Below are 24,275 nucleotides of genomic sequence, written 5' to 3' on the forward strand. Positions count from 1 at the left end.
CATCAGTGGTGTTGGTCTCTGCCCTTCTCAGAGTGGAAAGGTACACATCCAGTCTGTCCTGCTGGACAGGGAAGGAGCTGGCAATCCACAGGAGGATGTTTATGCATGCCTATGGCCTCAGCAGCATCAGCAGGGTTCAGAGAGGCACAAGCAAGTTAGTGAACAACTCCTGTTAAAAAGAAATGAAGTTCAAGAGCCTGTCTCTCTCAGGTTTCTTGTGCAGTTCAAACCTTTTAGGTGAAGGCTGTAATTTCCAACTCTGCAAATGCCATGGGATTTTCTTTTTACGTTTGTTTGGGGATTTTGTGCTTATTAATGGGTGGTGACTGTCTGAGTTTGTTGTCTTTTACTGTTTGGGTGGTTTTCTTTCACTGTGGGTTTTACTTTTGTTTTGAGAGCTTACTGTAAGCTAGTTTAAAGCCCAGACGTGGTGCCTGAAGCTGTGTTAGGATATGGCTTGGCAGGGTACCAAGTCCTTCTGGGGCAGATGAGAAGTTTAATACCCATCAAGGCACAGCTCAGCTTCTGTTTCCCTCTGCAAACCCCAGAGCCACAGTTGAGGACATTGCAGCACTTCTGCTGGCCTTCACACCTACCACCCCAAAAGCAGGGTGGAGTATCTGAGCCTTCTCCACTTCTGTCACCCTCACGTCTCCATTCAGCTTTTCTTAGGATTTTGCCCTAATACTGCTCTGTTTGTGCTGAAGGTGATGAGGAGGGCCCCATGTGCTGCACCAGCTCAGCAGCAGAGGTAGATTTTGGCAGGGGCTGTAAAGAGTAGGTAGCAACACTGGTATTTTAAACCAGTCCAGTTATATCTGGAAGGCAACAGCTCATCATGTACTAAAACACAAGTGAGAGAGACTTGAGTCATGAGTGGTAGGAAAATATTGCAAGGGTTTTTTTTTAATGTTTTTATTATTTATTGCCACAGAAGTTAATAATATTCATAGGATTCCTTCAACAAGAAATGCAGTTAATTTTAGAGAATACATCAATGTTTGTTTCCACATCTACACCTGCAAAGTCCCCTTGCCACTCAGTACAGCTGTAAAATCACATTTTCCTAATTTAAAGCGAGTGTTTTTCAGTTCCAAGCTGCATGAGTCTCCCCACCACCACCACCAGCATCACTAAAGAAAACTAGCTGCTATATCACTGTCACTTGCTCAGTTAAGTACAGGGTGAGGGAGGAATACATTTTTGTTCAATTTTTCCATTTTCTTAAGTATGTTTTATAAGTAATGGTTGGTAATTTTGAAACTAATAGTGCTGTGATAGAGTCTGAAATAATTAGTGCTCTCAGACAAAAAAAAAAAAATTTGGTCCTGATGGACATTTGATAATTCTCTTAATATTATTATGTATCTTCCAGGAAGTAATTGCATTTTATTTCTTCTTAACTAAGTAATCCTAGCTTCAGTTCCTTGCACAAAATCTCTTTAAAACCAAAACAGTTCCACCCTTTTCTTTTCTCCTCATGTCTCTAACAAATAGCCTGATTGTTGCTCAGAGCATGTTGGGGAAATATTTGTAGTAATATGACATATGGGACAAATTGAAGACTTTATTGTATTTACTGTAATAGTCTACTTGCAAAAAGTTTACAGTTAACTTTGAGTCTTTATATACGTATATTTCTATCTTGAGAATAACTTCTCTCTTAGGTTATATTTTTAAAATATGTGGATCAGTAAGCAACAGGTTTGCTGTCCATCGAGGAAAATACCAATATTTTTGTTTTCAGAAAATGTTTGTCTCTTGTCAGAAAACTGTGGTGCAAAAGGAGTGAATCTTGGGATATAAAGTAGCAAATTCAAAAATTATATATATCTTTTTAAAAATCAGTAGACTAATATCTGTGCCCTTGACAGCAAGAATTTGGAAATTAAAGCAGACCACCTTAGCAGATCTTACCCCCCTATTCTGAAGGTAAAACACTTTTTTTGTTCTCCCAGCTGGGGTTTAGTCAAGTTTTATTTGGGTACAGCTGCAGGATTCTACTGAAGACCTTTCTCTGAGGTCCTGTGAGCACACTAATTTTATAGGTTACAAAAGCCACTTTTAAAGTATTTCCACTGAAACTGATGTTTTTAAGCCTTCAGGAAGAGTAGCTGACTTTTCTGTACAAAGCAAGTAAAAACCTCTGGTGACTTTACAAAAGTAATAATTTATCCCCCATTAAAGACACATTGTCCAGTAAGTGTTTCTTGTGCCTGAGTTCTTTATTTTTTCCTAGAGTACTGGCATCAGCAAAAGGGCATTCATCCAGTGGAAGAAAAAATAGGGCAATTTAACCAGTAAAAAAACATATAAAAATCCTCAAGTGCAGTACATATAAATCCAAACAGCTCCAGTGATCAATTCCACAGTTTCCATTATATTAATAGAAGTATGACACTGCAGAAAATAGTCTTGACTTGGGCTGTATGTTGGTGTCATTAGCTAAATAGTGCTGGATCCCTGGGGTGCAGCTTGGGAGTGGATTGCTCTCAGTTCATAGGGATCTGAAGGGATCACAGAACAAAACAAAGATGATCTGGCATTTCCTAAGCTAACTTGGCTTTTTTCTTCAACTGCTTTTCCTTTGAAAAACAAAAACAAAACAAAACCAAAAAACCATCAGAATTATTTATTTCCTCTGGCAGCGAGTTTCTCATTGAATCAGAACAGCTTGAGTCGAAATCATTACAGTGTTTCAGTTTATCAGTGTTACAAATTTTATAGACTCAGAGAGCAAAATAGAAAAAGGAAATGGAGGAGAATGCTTCTGGTTTAAAAGGTGATTTCATTTCTGCAACACTGCCTGTTTTAAATAACTAATTGAGTTTAGTTATCACAACAAAATGAGAAGATGACAGCCTAAGTCAGCCTGTTAAGATTCGTATGGATGTCTAGCTAGTGAAGCTACTTGTTGGACCTTTTTCAAGGAACTGCTTATGGGTTTCAACAACTCCATTCAAGCCATAGAGGAGTGTGTTGTGTTGCCTTCCCTCGCAAAAATCCCAGCCTTTGCTGTATAGTCTCTGGTGGTGCTGTGACTAAAATCCATCCTGGCTTGCTCTGATAAATTTCCTCTTTCTTCCTCATTCATTAGCATTCTCTGCATACTTAACACAAGGATATCTTGCATGAGACTCCTGCTTGTCCTTTCACATTGTCTTCAGGGTGTATCTGCAGCTTGCCCTTCATCTGCAACACAAGCCTGTTCAAAGCAAAAACCTTGCAGCACCTTCAGCAAGGAAGCAAGTCTTGAAGGTGCCTCCAGGTGGGCTTTGCTTGCCCAGCCATGGCCTTTCCCACCAGGATGGAGAGAAGCAGCCCACTTTTTGCAGGTGCTCTGGTACCTCTACAGCAGCTGCTCCTCCTTGGATAGCCTTGCCAGTGCCATGCTGGCATCCTGAGCAGGGAGGCTTGGCAAAGTAAGCAAGTGCGGCATGGGTAGCCAGCCGTGCCACAGCCTGGCGGGGACCAGGAGGGCTGCCACGGAGTGGCTGGACACTGCTGTGTTTCCAGTGGCCTGTGTAGATCACCATCTGCTTTGGGCTACATCGAGCGTCTCACTTTAAGAGTGATTTGGATACCTAAGCTTTGGTTTCACTGCTGCCAAATGGCTGATGGGAAGAGGTGGCTGCATAGAGAGGAAAGATTTGGCATCTGAGTTGAGTACCTGGGTGGTGTGAAAACCCCAGTGGGTCTCATTTTTTTAGGACCTAGGGGTTATTGGTACAAGGGCAGTGGGGTGAGGAGGAACAATTTTGCCCCTGTTGAAGCCAACAGGAACTTCAACAGGGCAAAGACTTGCTAATCCCTTCACAGGAAGAGCAAAGAGACCACCAGCGACAATGCCCCAGGGTGAGGTGCTCCTCCTCTTGGGTTTGAACCAGCCGTGTGTCCTGTCCTCTCATGCAGGTGACTGCATCCCAACACAGATCTCTTGAGCGAGGTGAGAGTGCTCAAAACAAATCCATTTTCCCAGTTCTTCAGGTGTTGTTGCAAATGATCGCCGTGTACTTTCTGACACATGAGCAAAGGGGCATCTCTTTTCAGCCTAGAGAGTAGTAGCGAGCAGGATGACTGATGATACTGTTTTTACCATGTGTTTTTCTCACTTTACAAACCAGGACCCCCCTCTGCTCCTCGGAGTGCCATCTCAAATGTTAACGAGACTAGTGTCTTTCTGGAATGGATTCCCCCTGCTGATACTGGTGGAAGGAAAGATGTGTCTTATTATATTGCATGCAAGAAGTGCAACTCACACTCGGGTCTGTGTGAGGCGTGTGGCGGTCATGTCAGGTACCTCCCCCAGCAAACCGGCCTGAAAAACACCTCTGTCATGATGGTGGATCTGCTTGCTCATACAAACTATACCTTTGAAATTGAGGCAGTGAATGGAGTGTCCGACCAGAACCCCGGAGCCCGGCAGTTTGTGTCTGTAAATGTAACCACAAACCAGGCAGGTAAGTGGATCTTCAACCTGGGGGAATGTCTGGGGTTGGGAGCCTGAGCCAATCAGACCCAGTGCAGACCTCCCTTTGGAACGGGTGGAAGTCTCCAGGATGGAGGGCTGGACTCTGGCCTCTTCAAATATGGGGGGTGGGAGGTGGGCAGTGCTTGTCCCATAGGATATAATTACTGCAATCTTCAGTATGTTTCCTTTCAGCAGGACACATTTTTAGGATTTGTGACTTCTTCCTTTTACACTAAGCTATTTGGAGATACCTCCACTTCTTTGCATGTTGGTGTATCTGTCCACTAAACCAGGAAAAAAAGGGCTGTCTTTCCTGTTGGGAAGGGGAAATTTCTGAGAGTCCATTTTGATTAAAAATAGCTAAAACGGCTAAACTTTACAAACAGTTACCCTAAGAAAATTGTTTTTAGTGACTTGGGGAAATTTAATCCCTCTTCTACACTGTGATGTTAAAGTGACTGGGCTCAGGCTGATGAGGTATGGTATGTTGTCACTGCTTATCCAACAAAGTAGGCCTAGGATTTCACTCATACTGTGTTGCACTGTACAGAGAGAGATCATGTAGACTGGTTTATTGCTTTGTCCAGGGCTCTGTTCTGTCTGCCCTTCCTTTGCCCAGAAGTTGAAATGACCTGTCACTTTGGACACAGGCATGGAATTGCCATTGTCCTCTGTCACTTGGAGGTATGATGGGGCGCAAGAACATGATTACATCTCCTTCCATGTGCATCAACACACCAGGCACATCACACAACTTCTGTAAAGCCCCGGAGACTGACCTATCCTTCTCTTGTTCCTCATGCTTTGTGGTTTAGGGTCTCTTCCTTTGCCTGGCTTACTTCATGCCATTTAATTCAGGGCTCCCCAGTGGCATTTATCCACCGTGAAGCCCTTCCAAGACTGCTAACAGGTGGCATTTGAGACTGTGAGGACTGTGCTGCCAGGTCACTGGAGCCACACTCTGCCTTCTCCAGACAAGGTTCAGCCAGGAAACCTGGTGGGCAATTCAGTGTGACAGCTGGATGTAGATTGGCAGATCCTCACTGTGGAACAGAAAAGCACTAGCTGGAGCAGGGCTGCATCTCATTCCTGCTACCCAGGTGTACGTGCACAGGCTTGGCAGCCAGCATCAAGGAAGTGCAGATACCTGTCCTAGTAATTAAACTGGATTGTTGAAGTGTTGGACAGATCATTCATATGTTTCTTGAGGAGAGGAAATAAAGGCATGCTGGGAATGCTGCTGATAGATGTGGCATGGAATCTGCTGGAGGAATATTAGAGGACAGCAGTATGATACCCATTAAAGGCACCTGTTTAGTGCAGATCGGTGGGTGTCACGGTCCTAATGCTGTTTACTGTTTTCCTGTTGTGAAGGCTGCTGCCAGTAACTCTGCTGTTGGAAGAAGTATATTTTCCTGTTAGTGGGTTTGCATTGGTATTTCATTGCTGCTACTGGATTTTTGCTGATGTGTGGCATTAAATCCACATATATCTCAGTAAATGTAGCTGTGCATGAGGAGATGATACCTCACTGATCAGTGCAGACAGTGAGGCAAAGGTCCTGGTTTGTGACTTACATCCCAAACTCTCCATAGCTGCAGCAGGATTTATCCACATAGCTGTGTCTCTGTGCATCAGGCCAAGAGTAACTCCCTTGCACAGTTATCACTTGCAGCTTTGTATTGGAAGGTCTCTTAGAGGAAATAGGAAACCTGTGACAAATGTGTCTCATGCTAAGGACAAGTGGGTAAGTGTAGCTTCTGTTTATCTTAGTGGAGCCACAATCACAGGAGATACTAGTGGGTCAAGCCATGGGTCTTTGATACACTGTGTGGTGTTGAAATTGCATCTGTGTGCTTGATGTGCACAGATGCAGTGGTTGATTCATCTGTGTGCTTGATGTGCATGGTTGATTCAACAGGAGGTTCAACCAAACTGCAGTGTAAAGAAAGCAGTGGTGACTGTGTTTCACTGTCTCTCTGGCTGGTCCCAGCATGTGTTTGTGAGGTGAGCCAGGCCTGTCTGCTGGAGCTGTAGCATCAAGTGGGCTTCCCAGTAATGTGCTCTTTCAGCACTCCCCTGGGCCATCATCGGTTTCCCCGTGCCAGAAATAAAGCAGATGGAAAAAGGGACTTTGCAAATCAGACTAACTGCCAAGCATGGAAAGTGAGTGTCTGGTTTTTTAAGGGGCCTCCAAAAAAATGTCCTTTGAGGCAAGTAATGGAGTGCTCCATACCCAATGATTCTGGATATAAAGACTCATTTCAACAGTCCTTTCTCAAGTAAGAGTAGGCAGGGCACGTCTGGCTTCAGGGAGTCTCAGGCCACCCACCTTCCCCCTGGAATTACCTCCAAGAGGTGCAGCTCTTGTGTCTCACCTTTTCCCTTGCACAGGTTTTCTGATGGTGATCATATTTTCACAGAGGCTGGTTAATGAAGTTGAATCAGTGACACAAGGCCAGCTGAAGCAATAGGAGAAATCCTGCTACAAGATCTGTTGGCTGCAGGAAATTGAAAAATTGGATACCATGGGATAGGTCTGGCTGCTGGAGTCCTGCTGGCACATATTCAGTAAGGCAGCACTGCGGAGAAATGCCAGGGTCTGTTTTGTTGGTTTGGCTTTTGTCCATCCCAAGAAGACCATGCTCATTTCAGAACTGCAGAGAATGTGCAGACAGTGAGTCCTCATGTACACCACCTCTTCTGGGTATGGCAGCTTTTGGCAGCAGAAACTACATCTGGGTTAGACTCTCAAAGGGATTACTTCCTAGGGAAAAAAAAAAAAAAAAAAAGGTGGTTCTCTCTCCAAAATAGTTTGTCTCTCTTCCTCTCTCATCTATTTAAATAATGAGTAAAAGAATTGGGGCTCACAATCCATCTGGCATTTTTAGACTGATGTAATTTTACTCTGAACCTTTGAAATCAAATTTGGAAATACAGAGAGGGAACAGTAAACTTTTGTGCACAAGAAGAGGCTGATTGCTAATCTCCATTGGTGACCCCAGCATTCTTCTGTTCCTCCAGTCCCTGGAGACCTGGCAATACTTGGGATGGGGCTGATCCATGCAGGATGTAGTGGCCTTAGGCTCCAAATACAGGACTAGTTTTCCTGTAACCGTTTTGCAATCTGCAAACCTCTCTTGGTTCTGTGGGATTTTGCTGGTGTTTTTCTGCTGAAAAACATGTGTCTAGAAAGGATGAGCAATGCCACAAGCCATGAGAGATAGAAATTGTGCTGGCCTCCGTTGTGGCTACCCTAGAGGTGCAGCAGGCAGACAGAGGACTTTCTTCCCTTTGTAGGCACAGGAGTTGGCCCAAGTATGGTTTTTCCCTATGGCATTGCTGCAAATACATGTCCAAGGGACTTCCCAGCACAGATGGCAGGGAGCCATCTGTAATGCAGTCTCAGAGTGTGTTAAAAAGTGTGTCTCGTGCACGGGGGCTGGAGCACAGTGAATAATTCATAAGTGGTAACGATAGGATCGAGTTAGCCATCCTTCCCTTGCTCATGGTTTTGCTCAAGTTTTCATATTTTTGAAACCTCCACCTATTTAAATGGTTCCCAGAGAGCAGTCTGTGTGTACTGCTAATACTGAAGTTTGCTCTTCAAGTGACAACAACTGCATGACTTTTTTTTTTTTCCTCAGCACTTTCACCAAGCTGGATGATTAAGGTATGCTGTCGCTCTGGACAGAGATGTGCATCTCCCTTGAGGTCTTCCATCTTATCTGCCCTGTGTACAGAAAGCACCTACCATGGCGTCCTGGTCAGAGGCGTGTCTCGTAATAGGTCCGTAGGGAGCAAGCAGTCTTGATTCATGGTTGCCTACGCGGCCGTTGTATCATCGCAGGAGCACACTGGAAAGATGCAATGTTTGAAACCTTTCTAGGTTTAAAACCTGCCGGGAGTATGCACTTTAAGCCCGCCTAAACAGCCGAGCAATTTTCTTTGCTTTTGATGTCAGCAAGTCCCATGCTGGGTATGGCTTCAGGCACAGAACTGGCCTGGAGGTGGGGGGTATGAGAGTGGGGCAGTTCTCCTGCTGGCATCCCAGATGCCACTGACTCCTTTGCACTTAAAGACCTTCTCTGTGTGTGTTTTTAGATAAACGCCCTGCCTGTTTTCTGTTTGAAAAGTCAGAAGCCAGTGTTCATTCCCCTTCTGTGAACTGTATGATATTTTTACCCTCCTTCTGGGCAAGAAGGAGAAGAAGGGTACAGATGTGCTTGCTAACAGAGGAGGAGTTAATATGTCTAATGCCTCAAGGAGTCTGTGTGCCTGAGGCCAAACCAGAGATAGAAGTTGCATCCTGTGGAGCAGCAGTGCTTTTTAAGCAAAGGTGTTGGAGGACAGAACCTGGCAACCTGTAGTGCAGTCTGGGAGGCATGGCTAGGTTCTTACTTGACCAAAAAACACTAGAGGCTTGGAGCAACTAGAAGGCTCTTGGAGCAGGGAAGTGTGCTGAAAACCATGGTCCTTCCTTTTATTGTGCAGGCTGGGATGCTGCAGTGGAAGGGAGCAAGGGAGAAGGTATTTTCCGTAGCAGTCAGGATGTGTACATTCTTTGAAAATCAGACAAGGGCAATTTGAAAAGGGAAATCTGCAACACAGAGCTTGCTGCAATCTTACATCAGTATCTGCATGCTCTTGAAACCAAGAGACTGCAGCCCTGCACAGTCTGGGAAGAAAACATCAGAAAATGAGGCAAGAGATGGGAGCCACATTTTCAGAGATTGCCTTTGGGAACTGATGGGTTCAAGTCCTGGGTCTGATTCTTCCATCTTTGAAGTCTTCATATGTTTGTTTGGTTTGGCATGGGGAAGGGAGCAGTTTACTTATTTTCTTCAGGAATAAGAGAAAATTTTCAAGGGGATGCTTCAGTAGAGGCAGCATGTTCCATCATCTCACACAAGAAGCAAGACTGGTCTAGCAGCTCTACTTTTCAGACAGAATTGCTGGCCCAGGGTCTGCAAAAGCTTAAGCAGATGCTTTCTTCTGGAAAACTGCCTTTCCACAACCAGCATGTTATGCAGGACTTGCCTTTAAACATCCATTGTAACCGTACTGGATCCACTGGGCTGCATCACCTTCCCAGCAGTGGTCACTAGTGGATACCATACAAGGGATAAGAGCAGGAAGCACACATGTCCCAGTGCTTCCTTAGAGCGCTCTCCAGCCTCTGGGGAACACCTCTCTTGCTTTATAGCCCTTAATGGATTTTTCTTGCATGAATTTGTCTAATTATTTTATAGACTCTGAGAAAATTTTAGTGGCTGCGGGCAATCCTTTATGAATTTGGTATGTCTGGTAGTTTAAATTCTGCTTTAGATTCACACTGGCCAGAGAGGAGCTATTAGTGGCATAAATAGAGGTTTTAAGGTTTGCAATTGCCCATCTCTGTGGAAAGCACGGCCATTTAGAGATGCGGCACTGGCTTCCAGTGTGTTAACCCAGGTACTGCAGCATTTAATCTAGAACAATGTTATCTTAAAAGCAGAGAATGTCTTCCATACCAGTATGGGTGAATATGCAGGTAAACTGTACTGCCTCAAAGACCATAGTCTCTTTTTAAAGCAGAGTGCACCCTGCACTGCCCCTTGCAGCAGGATCTTTCTGCTGGCTGTGAACACCCTTCATGTCCAAGGAGATGTGAAAATTAGTGTTGAGCTGGCAGTGAAGGTTCAGCCAGAAAGAGAATAATTTCACTTATGAAGTTCCATGCATATGCTGGTAATCAGCTTCAAGAGGTATTTTGGTATATTTTTGAAGCGTGGTCTCATGCAGTCGCAGGTTGCGAAAAGCCAACACACTGGCAAAGTAAAATCTGAAAGCCAGTGCTGTACAAAAGGTTGGTTGCTTGAATTTTTTGTTGTTGTTTTTGGTGATGGCTGCTTTTATACTGAATGCAGAATCTTCATCCAGCATCCTATTCCGAAGTCACAAGTGCACCCCAGCCCAGATGGTTGGATGTCTGCTACCAAATGAATTATGGATCAGATTAATATTTTACACTTTAATTTATAATTCACCTATCAGTAATTGCTACTTTTTCATAGTTGTTATAAGTCTTTTTGTTATACTTCACATATTAGAAATACATGCTTGAATACTGAGATAAGTCTTTGGAATGTGAAAAAAATCCCCAAATTACAATATGACTTCTAGTTAGAAGTCATTTTTTTTTCTGGAAGTTGGTGAGACAACCCTGTGGCTGATATATAAGGACATTAAAAGATGAAATAAAAACCATTTTCCTGCATCTGCAGACAGACCTTTCAATTTTGACGTGAAATTAAAACATCTATTTATAGATGAAAATAAAAATAGTAAGAAGTAGTTGTCTTTACCCACCCTCCTCCTGAAAAAGGGAAAAAGAAGGACGCTGAAGATCTCATGATGAGATTCAGCTGATGACAACCATCGTGTATTGGGCAGAAGGGTGCAGGTTTTGCCATCTCCCAGGGACAGTGAGACAGACATCTTTATGGTGAAGCAATTAGTCTTCTTCAAGGTGTGCTACTTGTGAGGCATGAGGTACAAAAAGCAAATGCTGGGTTATACCTGGGGAAAATGAATCCTTGGACTGCACCCACGTGGTGCCATGCAGATGGGTATGAGGGAGAAAGGGCTGCCCAAATACTTGGATTGAGATGCTGCGACCAGCAGGATTGACACCGCTCTGCAACATCCCTGAGCCACCAGAATCCCCAGCAGTGACATCAGCTCAGGCTTGGGGTAAACTAGCAGATACTGGGCAATCTGACTCGAGGTTTTTAGAGGTGCATGAGTAGCAAATACTGTCTTTTTTCCAAATAGCATAGAGCTGGCATATTTTTAAAGAATTGCCAAGTAATCTTATACTAATCTAATTCTAATCCCCTTAAAACACATTCTTCAAGGCCAAGGAGTTCTCTTTGTATTGTGCTGAGCACAGTACCTGGCAGAGAGCAAAAGTAAAGCATCTGAAATGGTTCCTCTGCCCAGATAACATCAATTTATAGATTTTTTTTTTTCCCCATGAATGTTGTTTTTGAATTTCACTGCTGATAAAGTCCCATTCAGCTCTTTAATCTCAGTCTGCAAGTTGGTAATTCCATTGTCTCCTATGTTATTTCTCTGATTTTAGCATTAAAAGTAGTTTTACATTTTAAACAGTCTGCATAAATTATACTTCTGAGAGTACTCTTAAGACATCAGGACTCCAAAATAGTCAAAAAAGAATGTAAAAAATACTTCCAGTATTTTTCTGTTAGAGAAACAGCAGTGGACTTGCAGGCATTTAATATACAACTCACTTGTTCTCTGGCTGCAGTACCAAACCAAGTAATCTCTTTATAGTAACCTCCCTCAAAAGTTGCATATAACAGTGGAGGAAACAGAGGAGTTTGAATTTGCATTTCCGTAGTTGTGCACTGAGAGAGCTGTGCTATAGAAACACTGCTCAGGGTATAGCAGCTTCACAGCGCATTTCTCCTTTCCCATGCACCCATCACGCTGATAAAATGAGTGTGAAGGTGTAAGTACGTGGCAACGTGTGTGCCGTGGTTTAGTTGAGGTTTTAGGGCATGGGTTGGACGCAATGATCTTGAAGGTCTCTTCCAAGCTAGTGATTCTGTGTGCGTTTGTGTACGTGTATGAACATGAAGGACAGAGCACAGAGGTTACCCACCCTTGTTTTATGTGGGTATCTGTGACAGCTTGGTAAAGCTCAGACACTTTGGATGCCTTTCACTCTTCATGTCCTTGTGCCAAATTGCTGCCTAGCTGGGCCCACATTTGAAGAGGTGGCTCTCTGTGCTGCAAGGCCACCCAGCAGTTCTCTGGTCCCTTTCTCCTTCTGTCTGTTTCCTTTTGCCATGAGCATGACCCTTCTTTAATAAGCAGTTTGTAACATTTATTTGTTCATATGGCCAGACTTTTTTCCCTTGGTTGCTGTTGTGCCTGGTGTCTGCACCCACACAGCAGGCTGGCTTCTGTATCCCAGGAAGGATTTTGCTTTATCAGAACTGAGCTCCAGCTCTCAGTGTGCATGAATTACAGGTTCCCAGTTAGTATTTTACAGTATCAGGCTGAAATGCTTTTCTCCCCTGGATTGCTTCTCATTGGAGAGGTGTTGTTTCATTGAGGCTTGGAATGTTTTTCCACGTTTTCTGTTGTGGTTGCTATTACAATATATTTTGACAGCAAATCCCTTGCTCATTCCTTGAAAGATTTCCAAAACATATTTCTTTTGTATTTCTTGCAAAGAGCTAATGTAATAGAAGTGGTAGGACTGGCTAGTACTTTTTTCCAGATAACTGCCTTACTTTCCCCACTATGGGGAGGACATGGGGACAGGGAGGGGAGAGCTCTATCTGAAGAGCTGAGAGTAGCACTAAGGTGACAGACAACCCAGCAATAAATGATATTTCTTCCACAGCAGCTGGGCCAAAGTTCAGCTACATGCAAATACTACAAAAAAGCTCAAGAGTTGGAAGGTTTTAATTAAAACACACTTCAGATGTGCTCTTTTGCCAGTGTGATAGAATGCTTGCTGCATCTCCTGGTCCTGGAGGAGCAGTCCTGATCAAAAGCAAGTAACTAATGGGATTTCCAGCTAGATCAGTACAATAGAAATCACCAGAAGAAAAGTGTTATTATTTATTTATTTTCCTGGTTTTTTTGGGCTTGGCAATTTCTAAGAATACAAGCTCTGATCAAAAGGCCCTGTACGAATCAATGTGGAGCACCCGCTGGCTATGGTGGTGCTGGGTGAGGGTTTTTCTGCTGCCATGCAGGAAACTGGAGTGAGTCACTGCTCTTTGTGCAGAGGGGCTGACCACGCTGGACTGATCCTCTAAGTGCTTTGGCAAGCCTTGGAGAGAGCACTGGTCGGGGAAATAGATGGAAAAAGTAGCAATTTCTCTTACGCATTTTACAAAATCTTCCCTGTGGCTTTTGGCCAGAGATGGTGGGTGTGCAGAGTGGTACAAGGAGCCTTTTGCATCTGGCCCCTGGGCTCTGCAGAGAGAGGACGATGCCTCAAAAGCAAATTTGGAGAATTAGATGGAAAATGCCAGTGGAGGGCACTAGCACTGCTTACTGCCTTCCCAGGAATACACAGCACAATTGCCCACAGTGCTTCTGCATCCTGCTGTGCAAATCTTGTGCATCTTTGCTCTCTGCCCCTACAGGAGATAAAAGGAAACAAAGCTGAATCAGGTAAAAGCAGAAAACTGGGCTTGCCCTCCCTCCTTTGGTTTGCAAGGGTTTAGGGGACCCTGTGTGCCATTTCTTTGTAGCTTCTTTCCAACGTTCTGCAGTCTGCCTCAATCCAAGGAGAGAAAGTGCTGCTCAGCCAAGTAGATTATTAGTTATTCTATTTCCTGAGTTGCCTTCCACACAGTCCAGCATTAGTGTGGCTTATTACAGGGTGGGTTGATCTGCACTGCACCATTATCCTGTCATCTCCAGAGCTCTACCTTCCCCACAATGGGCTCCTGTTTTGGATCATTAAGCCATGAAGCTCCATAGTTCTGCCTTGTTCTCCTGAGGAGTGTCACCAAGAGCATGAAATTGTTTGCTGTCCTTGTTGGAGACTTATGGTCTGATCCTTTAAACACCTGGCCATGCAAGGACAGTTTCCACAGAGAGGTGCTTTCACCCAGTTCAGTAAACTGGAAGAGTGTCACTGCAGAAATGACTGGGTTATTTAATATATTGTACATCCCTCTGTCCCATGTGCAACTCAGCCTATGCAAGGACATGGAAAGGAACTGGAGGATGACTGGGTAAGGATGCAGATGAGGGCACAGACCCATCTCCACCTTTTCCAAAACTGCAGACAGCAACTAACAAAGCTGGGTGTGCATGAAGGACAAAATGCCCGGTGCCTTCCTCAGAGTATCTGCTACATATTGGCTGAAGCTTCAAGGGGGACCTCTGCTAGAGTCAAATAGCCCTGAGGGCTTTGTGTGCTATTTGCAATCCTGGCAGAACATCTCTATAAAGCAAAACAAATCCCCTCTAAAGTAGTCAGTTGATAATATTGTTTGTGCTCTAGTAATAATTGTGCATCTGTTGCGGCCTCACACTCTTCCTCTATCTTCTGATATTGCTATTTTAAATTTAGTTTGTACAGTGTCCTGTTCTTTATTTAGGACAAAACTGGGGAGTTAAATACATGGTCGTTATGCAAATTAATGCAAGTTGGTTCAGCTTTCTTGTATGCAGACCTGATGGATACAGCATCATTGGAAGGGATACCTAATTCAGTAAATTGCTATTTTGATGTCTAAAACTCTATGCATTGCCTTCATCAGGGAGGTTTTTCAGGCATCTGGTTCGTCGATGGGGGAACTGAGGCATGGAGGTGTGGTGTGACAGGCTAGAGGACACACACCAGGACTGGGACTCTTCTTGCTGCTCCTTGCCCCAGCTGAACTCTTCCCGTAGGGCTGGAGCCCTAAGATACATTGGAAATGTTTCCTAACCTGTTTGCCAAACTAACTTAAGAGCAGAAAAAAGAGGCTGGCCAGAGTCCACTGGAAATGGGCTGTTGGGTTTGGGGTTGCTTTTTCTGAATTGGTTTCAGTATTATTGTGGTTTCAGTTTCACTGCAGCGTTAGAGATAGAAATGTCAGACAAGTGTATTTATCCAAAGCATTTAGTGAGCTAAAGCATGCTGAATAGCTTGGGGGAATGTGTGACAGGGGGCCCCTTTGCTCCCAGTCTTAATTGCTTGCAATAGTGAAAATTTCCTCCTTTCCTCTTTTGCACCTTCTGTCAGGAGAGACAATCTTTGATCCAAGTCCAGCTGAGTGCAAGGTGTTGCCTTCAATACATCTGCTCAGTGAACTGTGCTTTGTCTTCTAGAAAGGGAGCTGTTAATAATGTGACAGTGTCCATTCCAAGCTGTTACAATTTCCACTGCCCAGGCGTTTAAATGTAACTAAAATCCTGCTCGTTTTGATTTGGTATCTAGCAAGAGAGCAATTGCTACCTGTTCAGTAAATACAGTTGAGTTTTATTTGGCCTCTGACAGTAATAGTATTTAGAGTGGCTTGGCAACTGTTTACTGATGAGGGTCCAAAAAAAGCACTTAACAAAATCAAGTGATAGCAGGAATAAACTGCTAAAGACACTGGCACTGTGTTTATCCACTTGAGCGCTTTAGCAAAGGTTTCAGGGGCTCCTCCCGGTTTTTCTGCCTTTCTTCAACTTTTTAACTTCGATCAGGAGCCCATCTGCCAGGGACTGGTGAGGTGGTTGCCTCCCAGCCAGGGGGTGTGTCAGGCTCTGGGGTCACACAGTCCTCTGCTCCCTGGTCCCCATGGCTGAGCCCCAAGCAGGTGCCCAAGGGGCTGTGCCAGGTGTTGGATGGGAGAATATCCAAATATCTGAAGTATGGAACTATCAGGTCTCCTGCTTCCCTGTCTCCATCTCCAGCTACTCTGCCTCGTAGAGACAATGATTCTGGGGAGGAGGCGTGCACATGGCTCATGAACCAGTGGACCATAGAAGTTCTGTGCACTTCGCCCTAGCAGGAGGAAAGCTTTGGCACACACAGCAGCCGCCTTCTCCCTTTGCCATGAGGGTGCTTGAAAACTTCAGACATGCTGCAAGTCAGACAATTTTACAGCTGCCGTTTGGCTGAGTATAGGAGTGTTTTCCTCTCCAAGAGAAGCAGCAGCTATTTTTCACAGAGCAAATGAAGCCACCTGTTGGGTTAACTGGGCTTTATTCAGTCCCCAGGCTGCCTTGCACAACCTTTAGGGCCCATAGGAGTCTTTGAAGTACCATTGAATTTCATTGTTAATGTCACAGTCATTTACTGTGAATGGAAAAGGGTATTTTTTTTTCACTCCCAGGCATGAATAAACTCTGTAGATTGCAGGAAATAATCCCTCTTAAAGGAGAGTTGAAAGTGCTGTCTTCTAATAGAAGAAACCTGGTACTGAGCAGATGCCTAGGACTGCTCCAGGTCTTCTCGAAAGTACTGGATTTTGCTCAATGATTAGAAACAGAATAAATTAAGTGAAAGGAAAGCAGCTGATGACAGGGTATGTGTCAGAGAAGGGGAGGGAGTGGTGAAGGAAAAGTACATAATGTGGATGACTTTAATTATGTGGAAGGTGGGAAGATTGACTTCCCTATCCTGAGTGGGGTGTGTGAGAAGATACATTAGTCACTATTCTAGCAGAGGTTGATAAGGTCTCCTCCGAAATGTTAGTAGTTACTTGGATGAAAAAGGGTGCACTTGCTGGCAGTATTTATGAGAGCTTTAATTACATTTCACAGACTGAGTTCCAATTAGAAGGGAAAGCAGGGGTGAAAGGATGAACGAAAAGATGTACAGCATGTTTTAAGAGCACAGTGATAAATCTATGGCTGAGGATTATGGTAAACAAGATAGTCGTACATCATGGCATCATTTGCACATATATTTTTAGATGCTTACTCCAAGTTCCCTTCCACCTCCCCCTGTCACAAGCAAAATGTGTATAAAGGGGTCAAACACAGGCCTCTGTTACTCCTCTTCCAATATGGAAGTCAAAGATCATTTGCAATTGCTGCGATACAGGGCTATTAGTTTTCCTTTTTTTTTTTTTTTTTTGCTAATTTGTTAACTGTGTCATAAAACGGCACTCCAGAAAAGGCAGACAGATCACAATGTTTGTCTCCATGCTGCATGAATAGTGGGAAAATATTCCTGTCATCAGCACATCCTTTCACATTGCTGTGGATTCTCGTGTTTAGAATCATAGAATGGTTTGGATTGGTTTGCATTATCCTTGCTATAATATCACCTAACCAGCTTCTTATGCAGATGACCATGATGCCTGTTATTTTTATGTCAGGAGGTAACTCAAAGGGGAGATTTATTAATTGGTCAGCACTGGCATAATTTCCTCTGCACTGTAATAAAGCAGGGACTCTGCCACTGACTTCACTGCAAGGACAGTGCCTCCATGTCTGAGTGGCATTGGCACAGTTCTCTCATTAGATCCCTCAGAAAGAAGCATCTCTGTACTCTTTACTTGTGGAGTAAGCTGTTTGCCAGTATCTTCACAGATGATGCAGGTAAGAGGTTTTGTCTAACAACATCAGCATTAGGCAAATGGGCAATACTTTGGATCTTGTGGTATTGGTAATTAAAGTAAAGGTAGGTCTGCAGACAGTTCATGACAAACACTGAAATTCTGGCTGGAGAATAGGAGGGATTAGCTAGTAAAATTGCTTTTGTTTCAGGTAACACTGTTCCTCCTCCTGATTCCTAAAAGGGTTAACAGTCTTTCTTAAACAGCAGTGAAATGGCTTCGGTGAAGCAGTGGCAGTACATCAGAAGTGCAATTTTTTTTCTCTTCTTTAATTCCATGATCACACTTGGTAAGCTACAGCAAAGCAAAGGAGAAAACTCCTCTTTCTTTGGTGATGCTGAAAACAAATCCTTGTTTATTTAAAAGTAGCTGTGTCAGGAGGAAGGTATGATGGAGTATAATTGCCAAATTCTTATTTGGTAATTAGTATCTTGCAGCCATCTCAGTGCTGTTAAAATACAGGCATAATTGCATATAGGATGCATATATTTATCATGGAAGTTGGCACTTCAGACCATTAGGAAGTATTGTAGCTTTGCTGTATGCTGCATATAGATTAATCTAGTTTAGGAGACATAAGAGCCTGTCAGAGATGCTCCCATCATCCAAGCATTTGTAACATCAGGTAGTAGGAGAACACTTGGAGAGGCACCAGATGGTTTCCATAGCCTTACTGCATTAATATTGTGGGTTCCTGATATTTGTGCATTTCCAGAGGTTTACCTGTTGCTGGTTGCAATATTCACCTCTGCCTGTTTTATTTACACACATTAAAAATAAAAAATAAAGTAGTCAGGTCCAGGAGGGCGGAGTATTGCATTTGTGCTCTGTTGTGCAGGGTATTTCTGCATGCCAGCATTAGAGGAGAGAAACCTTGACTCTTGGGAGCCCCTGAGAAAAGGCTTGTGAATTAACCCCAGATACACATCACAGGCATGGGGCTCTGCCACCTTGATTTAAAAAAAAAAAAAAAAAAAAGGTTGTTTGGAATTAAACATGTTCCTTTGTCAGCCCATCAAAGTATAGGTAGAAGCAGCATGTTGCAGAAATGAGCAAGTCTAGAAGTCATGTCTAGGAATAAGACAGGAACAACTTGCCAAGGGAAGATGATTTTCAGTAAAAGATCATAGCTAGAAACTCATTACTTGGGGCTTTTTAATTAAATATTTGGAAAGGGATGGGCAAATAAGATCTCAGGGGAGAGATTGTTTCAACCACAGGCCTAAGGCTGCCACCAAAGATGGCACACTCCAGTAGAAGATGTTAACTGCAAGCCTTGTAGTGCTTTTTGAGCAGCAGGAATGTCCCTCCTGCACTTGCATTTATAGGCTGCAAAAAAGAGTGAAGTGATTTTTCCCAAGGTCACCCATCAGTTCATAAGCAGGGCCAGGAAGAGACCAAAAGTCACCAGGGTCTAGTGGCACTATGCTTTGCTGGATTCAAGGTGGAGACATAAATGTAACTTATTTATTTGTGTCCTTCCTTTAGTCCTCATGTTTCTTGACTCCTTTTTAGAGCTCTACACAGGAATACTGGGTTAGGGATTGAATCTTGGTGTACATCCAAGTCCTTCCTGATGAAGGACTGAAGTAGAAGACTATAAATAGGATCCCTTCCAAAATGGAAGGGCAGATTTTCTCTGTGTTAACCTGCAGCTGACCCTAGGTCCAAGTGGTCTTCTGTTTCATTCATTTCTTTGGCTAATTCATACACTTGGAGGGATGTATTATACTTTGCCTTCCCATAGTGGATCAAATTCTTGTCTTGCTTGTATGGAAGCTACTTTTGATGAAGTTGGTGAGTAGCCTCTCATGTGGACAAATGCAAGGAAGGGCCTGATGTCTCAGGTAGGTTTGATCACACTTTTTTTCTCTGGATGTCTTCACAGCTGCTCTTGTGTTTCTGTTTGGGCTCTAGAAATTTTGGCTCTAAACATAATTTTTTTCCCCAGGGTATTGAGGAAGCAAGATTATCTTGTGCGTGAAAGTACCATCATTCTGATTTTTGTTATTTTATCAATACAGTGTCTTCCCCACATTCTGAAAACCCTTTTGCCCAGGTCATTCAGTATATAGTTGTAGTATATGATTTGACATGCCTTACTGAGGAAGAGATGAAGCAGAGAACACCAGATTTATTATTGGGTCACTGACTGAGATATTTTTTGAGTTCCCAGGGCTTTATCATAGTGGCCATCCTGGGTCTTGTTAGTAAAGAGATGATCTCAAGAATTAGATCACTGAGATGATAATACACTGCTGTGTTAGACAAGATTCATGGTTGAGAGAGGATATGGCATTTACTGGGCCTTTTAAATGTCACATCCAGACTTTAAAGGCCATAGTCTTCGAATAAACAAAAGAGAATGCAGGTAGCTCAAGCAGCTTTAAAATGAGCAGCATTATATTTGTGCAGCAGATATCAGACTAACCAGCCACTGGAAACCATGCAAGGATGATAGCAGTGTATTTCTTGAGATACAAGGTAAGAAGTGCCTATGTGGTCAGCATTCCCATCATTTAGCTGCAGAAGGAAGTAAGTAATATGAAGTTCATATCAGAGTGATGCACAAGAAGTTAGACTGGCAGAAGAAGAAGTTAATGGCTTGAGTCATTTTGGTTGGAGTACAGTAAATGAAGTGATTGAATACCACATGAAGTAAGCAGTCTCTGCAAGCAGTTGCTTGGCAGTTGAATGACTGGATGGAATTTTTTTTTTTTTTTTCCTGTTTTCTTAGCTATGTGATAGTTCAAGTGGATGATAACACTGGGCAAAATGTATTTCTTTCCTCAGATGCATTCTTCACTGCTAGAAACAAGCCCATAGGAGGGTAACCCACAGAGCCGAATGCTGTACACTGCAGTGCTATACAGCATAAAAATGCATGTGGGCAGTTCCCACTGATCAGATGTGATAGTTCAGTGTCTGCAGGCCTTGTAAAATCGGGGTTTTTTGTAATGTTTATGAACTGATAAATGTTGCCAAATTGCTTGGAAATTTATTGGCAGTCTTCAAGGGACATTCAGCTTTAAAAGCTACACTTGAAGCATACATCTTTTCTTCAGGCTTTTCTTGATTTTTTTTTTCTGTGTTGCTTATGGAAGTGTGCATGTGTGTATATCTGTATTTAAAAGTGTCCTTTTCTCTTTTGTTTTTCATGCTCTCAGACAGTAACTGTTGTATTGATTTTTTTTAACAAATTTTTTTCTTCAGTACTAATTTCTAGAACAAAGTTCAGTTGTCTCTTAAAATGTTTTATTCTTTTAACCAAGTGGCACAATAGAGCAGCAAGTCACTGCGTGGTGAAGTTTGGTAATCTGCCCTCAGGATTGAATTGTTATTGATTTAAAGGAAGATGAAAAGTCAGTAGTGTTTTGTGGGATGGCTAAATGATCTCTTTTGGCCTTAAGATCTAGGTATATTGATTTAAAATTATCTTGCTTTACCTGCTGCCTATAAATTTACAAATTCAAGTTAAATGAACATAAAACCCATTCTGTGTGAGTCCACTGTATCTGTATAGGGTTTCAGCGAAACCATTTTAAATGCTGTTCTTTTTATTAATTCTGCTTAGCTGTGTATAGCTCTCTTAGAGTACTTCTCATTTTGGGGGGTAGTCTAGCAACATTTGTATACTTCACTGTAATTGAATCCTGATGCAAATCCAAGTCTTTGTTATTCTTGCATTCACTGCAGTGACCTTGATAATGTGAGTGCTTCACCTTTGCTGCTCCTTGGAAGGCAGTCCTGTGAAATGGGATCAATTACGTGCATTGCTAGGATCCCATTTTCAATACCACTGAATTAAAAACAGTTAGAGCTAGTTAATGGGCTTCCCCCTTGTGTGAGGGAGGGGCAGGGGGAATGAACAAAGGAGAATAGAAGCTGAATTGTTTGAGAGGAGGTAATCTCTATTTTGTTTCTGCTATAGATTAGGAATGATCAATTATCATGTCAGAAGGCAGAGAAGCTAATATGCCCCAGAATCTACACATAGTTATTTAATCATCCTGCCTGATGCATAGCATTCATCATTCACGTTTTTAATGCCGCTTACTGTTATAATCTCACATTTATGCAGGGAACATTTAGGGAGAGAGAGCCATGCTAATAGGCAACAACCCTGGGAACAGAATAGTGGGGAACCTGTACAGTTTGATTTCTGTCTCTTCAATCTCAGCAGCCTGAGGCCTGGACTCATGCAAACTGTTGTACATGTCTGATCTTGAGATGATACCCCTGTGGATGATTCAAGGCATCGTCTGAAGGAAAAGCTTCATGAGGTCCCATCTGTACAGGGTGGGAAGTTCTCAGCAGTGCTGGAAGCTGCTGTTTTCCAAGAGCAAGTGGGAGCTAACACCATCACAGTGAAGGAGACAGGGAAATGCCTGTAAGCAGCTGGTGTTGGTTCAGTGAGCTCTAGTATCCATGCCATCCTGTCATCTGCTGTTTGGACTACTTTCAGATGTCTTCAAGGCACAATTGCAGCCACTAGATGCAATGAGCACTTGTAGCATAAAGGTTGGGCAAAGGAGATTCACAAATGTGCAGGGTGATGCCAAACAGGGAAGTGTTTTATGTATTGCATCTATGAAGACATACATATATGTATTTTAATTGTTGTAACCCTGACTTTTAAGATTTTTATAAGGCTTTCTGAGTTTACATTCTTGTAGAGAATTTTCTCACCTAACTTTCTATAAATAACTTACTGTTTTGTATTCTTTCATAGAGGTGGAGAAATTTGATATACTAGTAGTTTGTCCAGTGTAGTTGGAGAGGTGGCACGTTCACCCTCCAATCCACTGGCACCTTTTGAGAACTATAAATGATTGAAGTCAGAGGAAATAAATTAGTCTCTTCATCGTGACCATAGCTGTGGTGCGTCGTTTTTCCTTGTGTCATCTGGTGACAAATTGTCAGTAAATTTTTTTAATAAAGATGAAGATGAGAAAATTGGAAGGACTAGAGCACTTCCTTAGGTCTATCCAACTGGTCCAAGTTGGAGAAGAGAGGCAGGAAACCCTTCAGAAGGAGGAACCCACAGTGACTGATGTTGAAATGCCCTTTTCTCTTCTAATAGTCACAAAGCTGAGGGGAAGCAAGTGATCAGTATAAGGAGAACTTGCCAAAATCAAATCCTGTTAGAGTGGTTTTGAGCCCAGAGAGGAATCTGGATGCAGTGAAACTTGTCTTTCCTCCATCTTTCTAGAATGACATGGGAATGCTGAAAGAGATGATGTCACCAAAGCCTCAGGATACATTAGAGAGTGCATGTGCAGCTACCATATGAAACAGCTAAAATCTCTGTTGGGACCATTAGCTTCTGGATGGCAATCCCACCCTTAGATGTTCAGTCTGTTTTCCTGGTACCATTGCATTGCCCTGACCTCCACAGCCTGTGGTGACCCACTTAAGTAGACGAGGGCTTAGGACATATCCTGTCAGCAGTAAGGGGAAAAATTGGACTAGAGAGTCCCTGGACAGTCCCTAAATTGGGTTTTCACATTAGAAACGTTCTGGCATATTTTTGAGTTTGTCTCTAAATCCTTATCAACACCTTCAGAAACTAACTGGACTGAAAAAGCCTGCCATATTTTGTCAGAAGAGTCTATATTTGCTTCCTGCAGAAAAGTAATGCCTGTGCAGGGTGGGAGAGTCAAAAGCCATGCTTTCACATGCAGCCGCATTTATCCCGTTCGAAAGGTTGATGTTCCTCCTGAGCTTGTGTTGCTCGGTCGTGATCTCTGCAGTTTCCCCTCAGCAAAGCAATTTTGCACAGTGCTTGTCTTTAAGTACAGAACTAGCACTTCCACTTAGAAACAGAAGTTGGAGAGAGTTATTAAATTATGAAAACAAGCCTTTGCCACAAATTTCCCCACAATTTTCCTTTTTGTCACTCACATAGGGGTTGTGTTCCATGTGTGAGCTCAGTGTGACATCACCAAGTTGCTTGTGATTTAAATAGAAGAAGCCAGCTGTCAGAAGTAATGCTTGCAGGTTTCCTTCTTTTCTTTATTTGCCTTACAGCAGTGCCTGCAGGCCAAAGCAAAGATTGTGCTGGCAGCACCTGAATAGCTAGTTCCTGCCCCTCAAGTCTATACAGATAAAGGAATTATCATTATCTTCATTACACAAGTAACAGCACAGAAAGATAAAGTGACTTGCCTATGGTCATACTAGGAGTTTCTGGCAGAGCCAGAAAGCAGAGTATTGTTTCCTCTGGTCTTATAATGCTTTTATCCCAGTGCCATCCTTTTGTGTGACTAGCCATTTCCAGTAATTTAGGTTTTTCCATAATGTCTCCTAGCACAAACAACCCAGCTAGTAAATGGCACTAAATATATGTCTCTTGGATCTCTGCCTTTCAAGATTCTTTATTTTTTTATCACTGGCCTTGTGATAGCCAGGTGTCTGTGTAGAGCCTTGTGTCTGGAAGGATCTCAAGATGTGCTCATCTAACCTGCTTTAAAACTTCCACAGATGCCACAGGTTCACTGGGTGATTTTTTTCCAATGCTTCATTATTTTTGTCCTTAGAAAGCCATTCCTAAATTTAACACTGTGCATGTCTTGCTCCAGAGACAGCAGCCTTTTACTTATTTGGAGACTCATATTCTCTTTCATTCTCCTTTTCCCCAGGACAGAACAGTCTCTGTTCATAGCTTTCTTAACTTGTGGGTTTTCTCCAATTCCCTCTTGGATTCCATAAAAATGCACTGTATT

General features: G+C 43.0%; 1 protein-coding gene across 11 annotated transcripts in view; it reads left to right on the plus strand.

The window, feature by feature from the left end:
- The window catches only part of EPHA5 (EPH receptor A5), a 194,704-nt gene that overhangs the window by 108,019 nt on the left and 62,410 nt on the right, over positions 1-24,275 (plus strand). For 10 of the 11 annotated variants that reach the window (XM_053975281.1, XM_053975284.1, XM_053975287.1 and 7 more), the window contains one exon: positions 4,125-4,460. The exons of the other annotated variant lie outside the window; for it this stretch is intronic. In XM_053975281.1, coding sequence (XP_053831256.1) covers positions 4,125-4,460 — 336 coding nt within the window. The remainder of the gene's footprint in view (positions 1-4,124; positions 4,461-24,275) is intronic. 11 annotated transcript variants of the gene reach the window in all.

This window comes from Vidua macroura, chromosome 4 (genome assembly GCF_024509145.1).
Source record: "Vidua macroura isolate BioBank_ID:100142 chromosome 4, ASM2450914v1, whole genome shotgun sequence".
Taxonomy (NCBI): domain Eukaryota; kingdom Metazoa; phylum Chordata; class Aves; order Passeriformes; family Viduidae; genus Vidua; species Vidua macroura.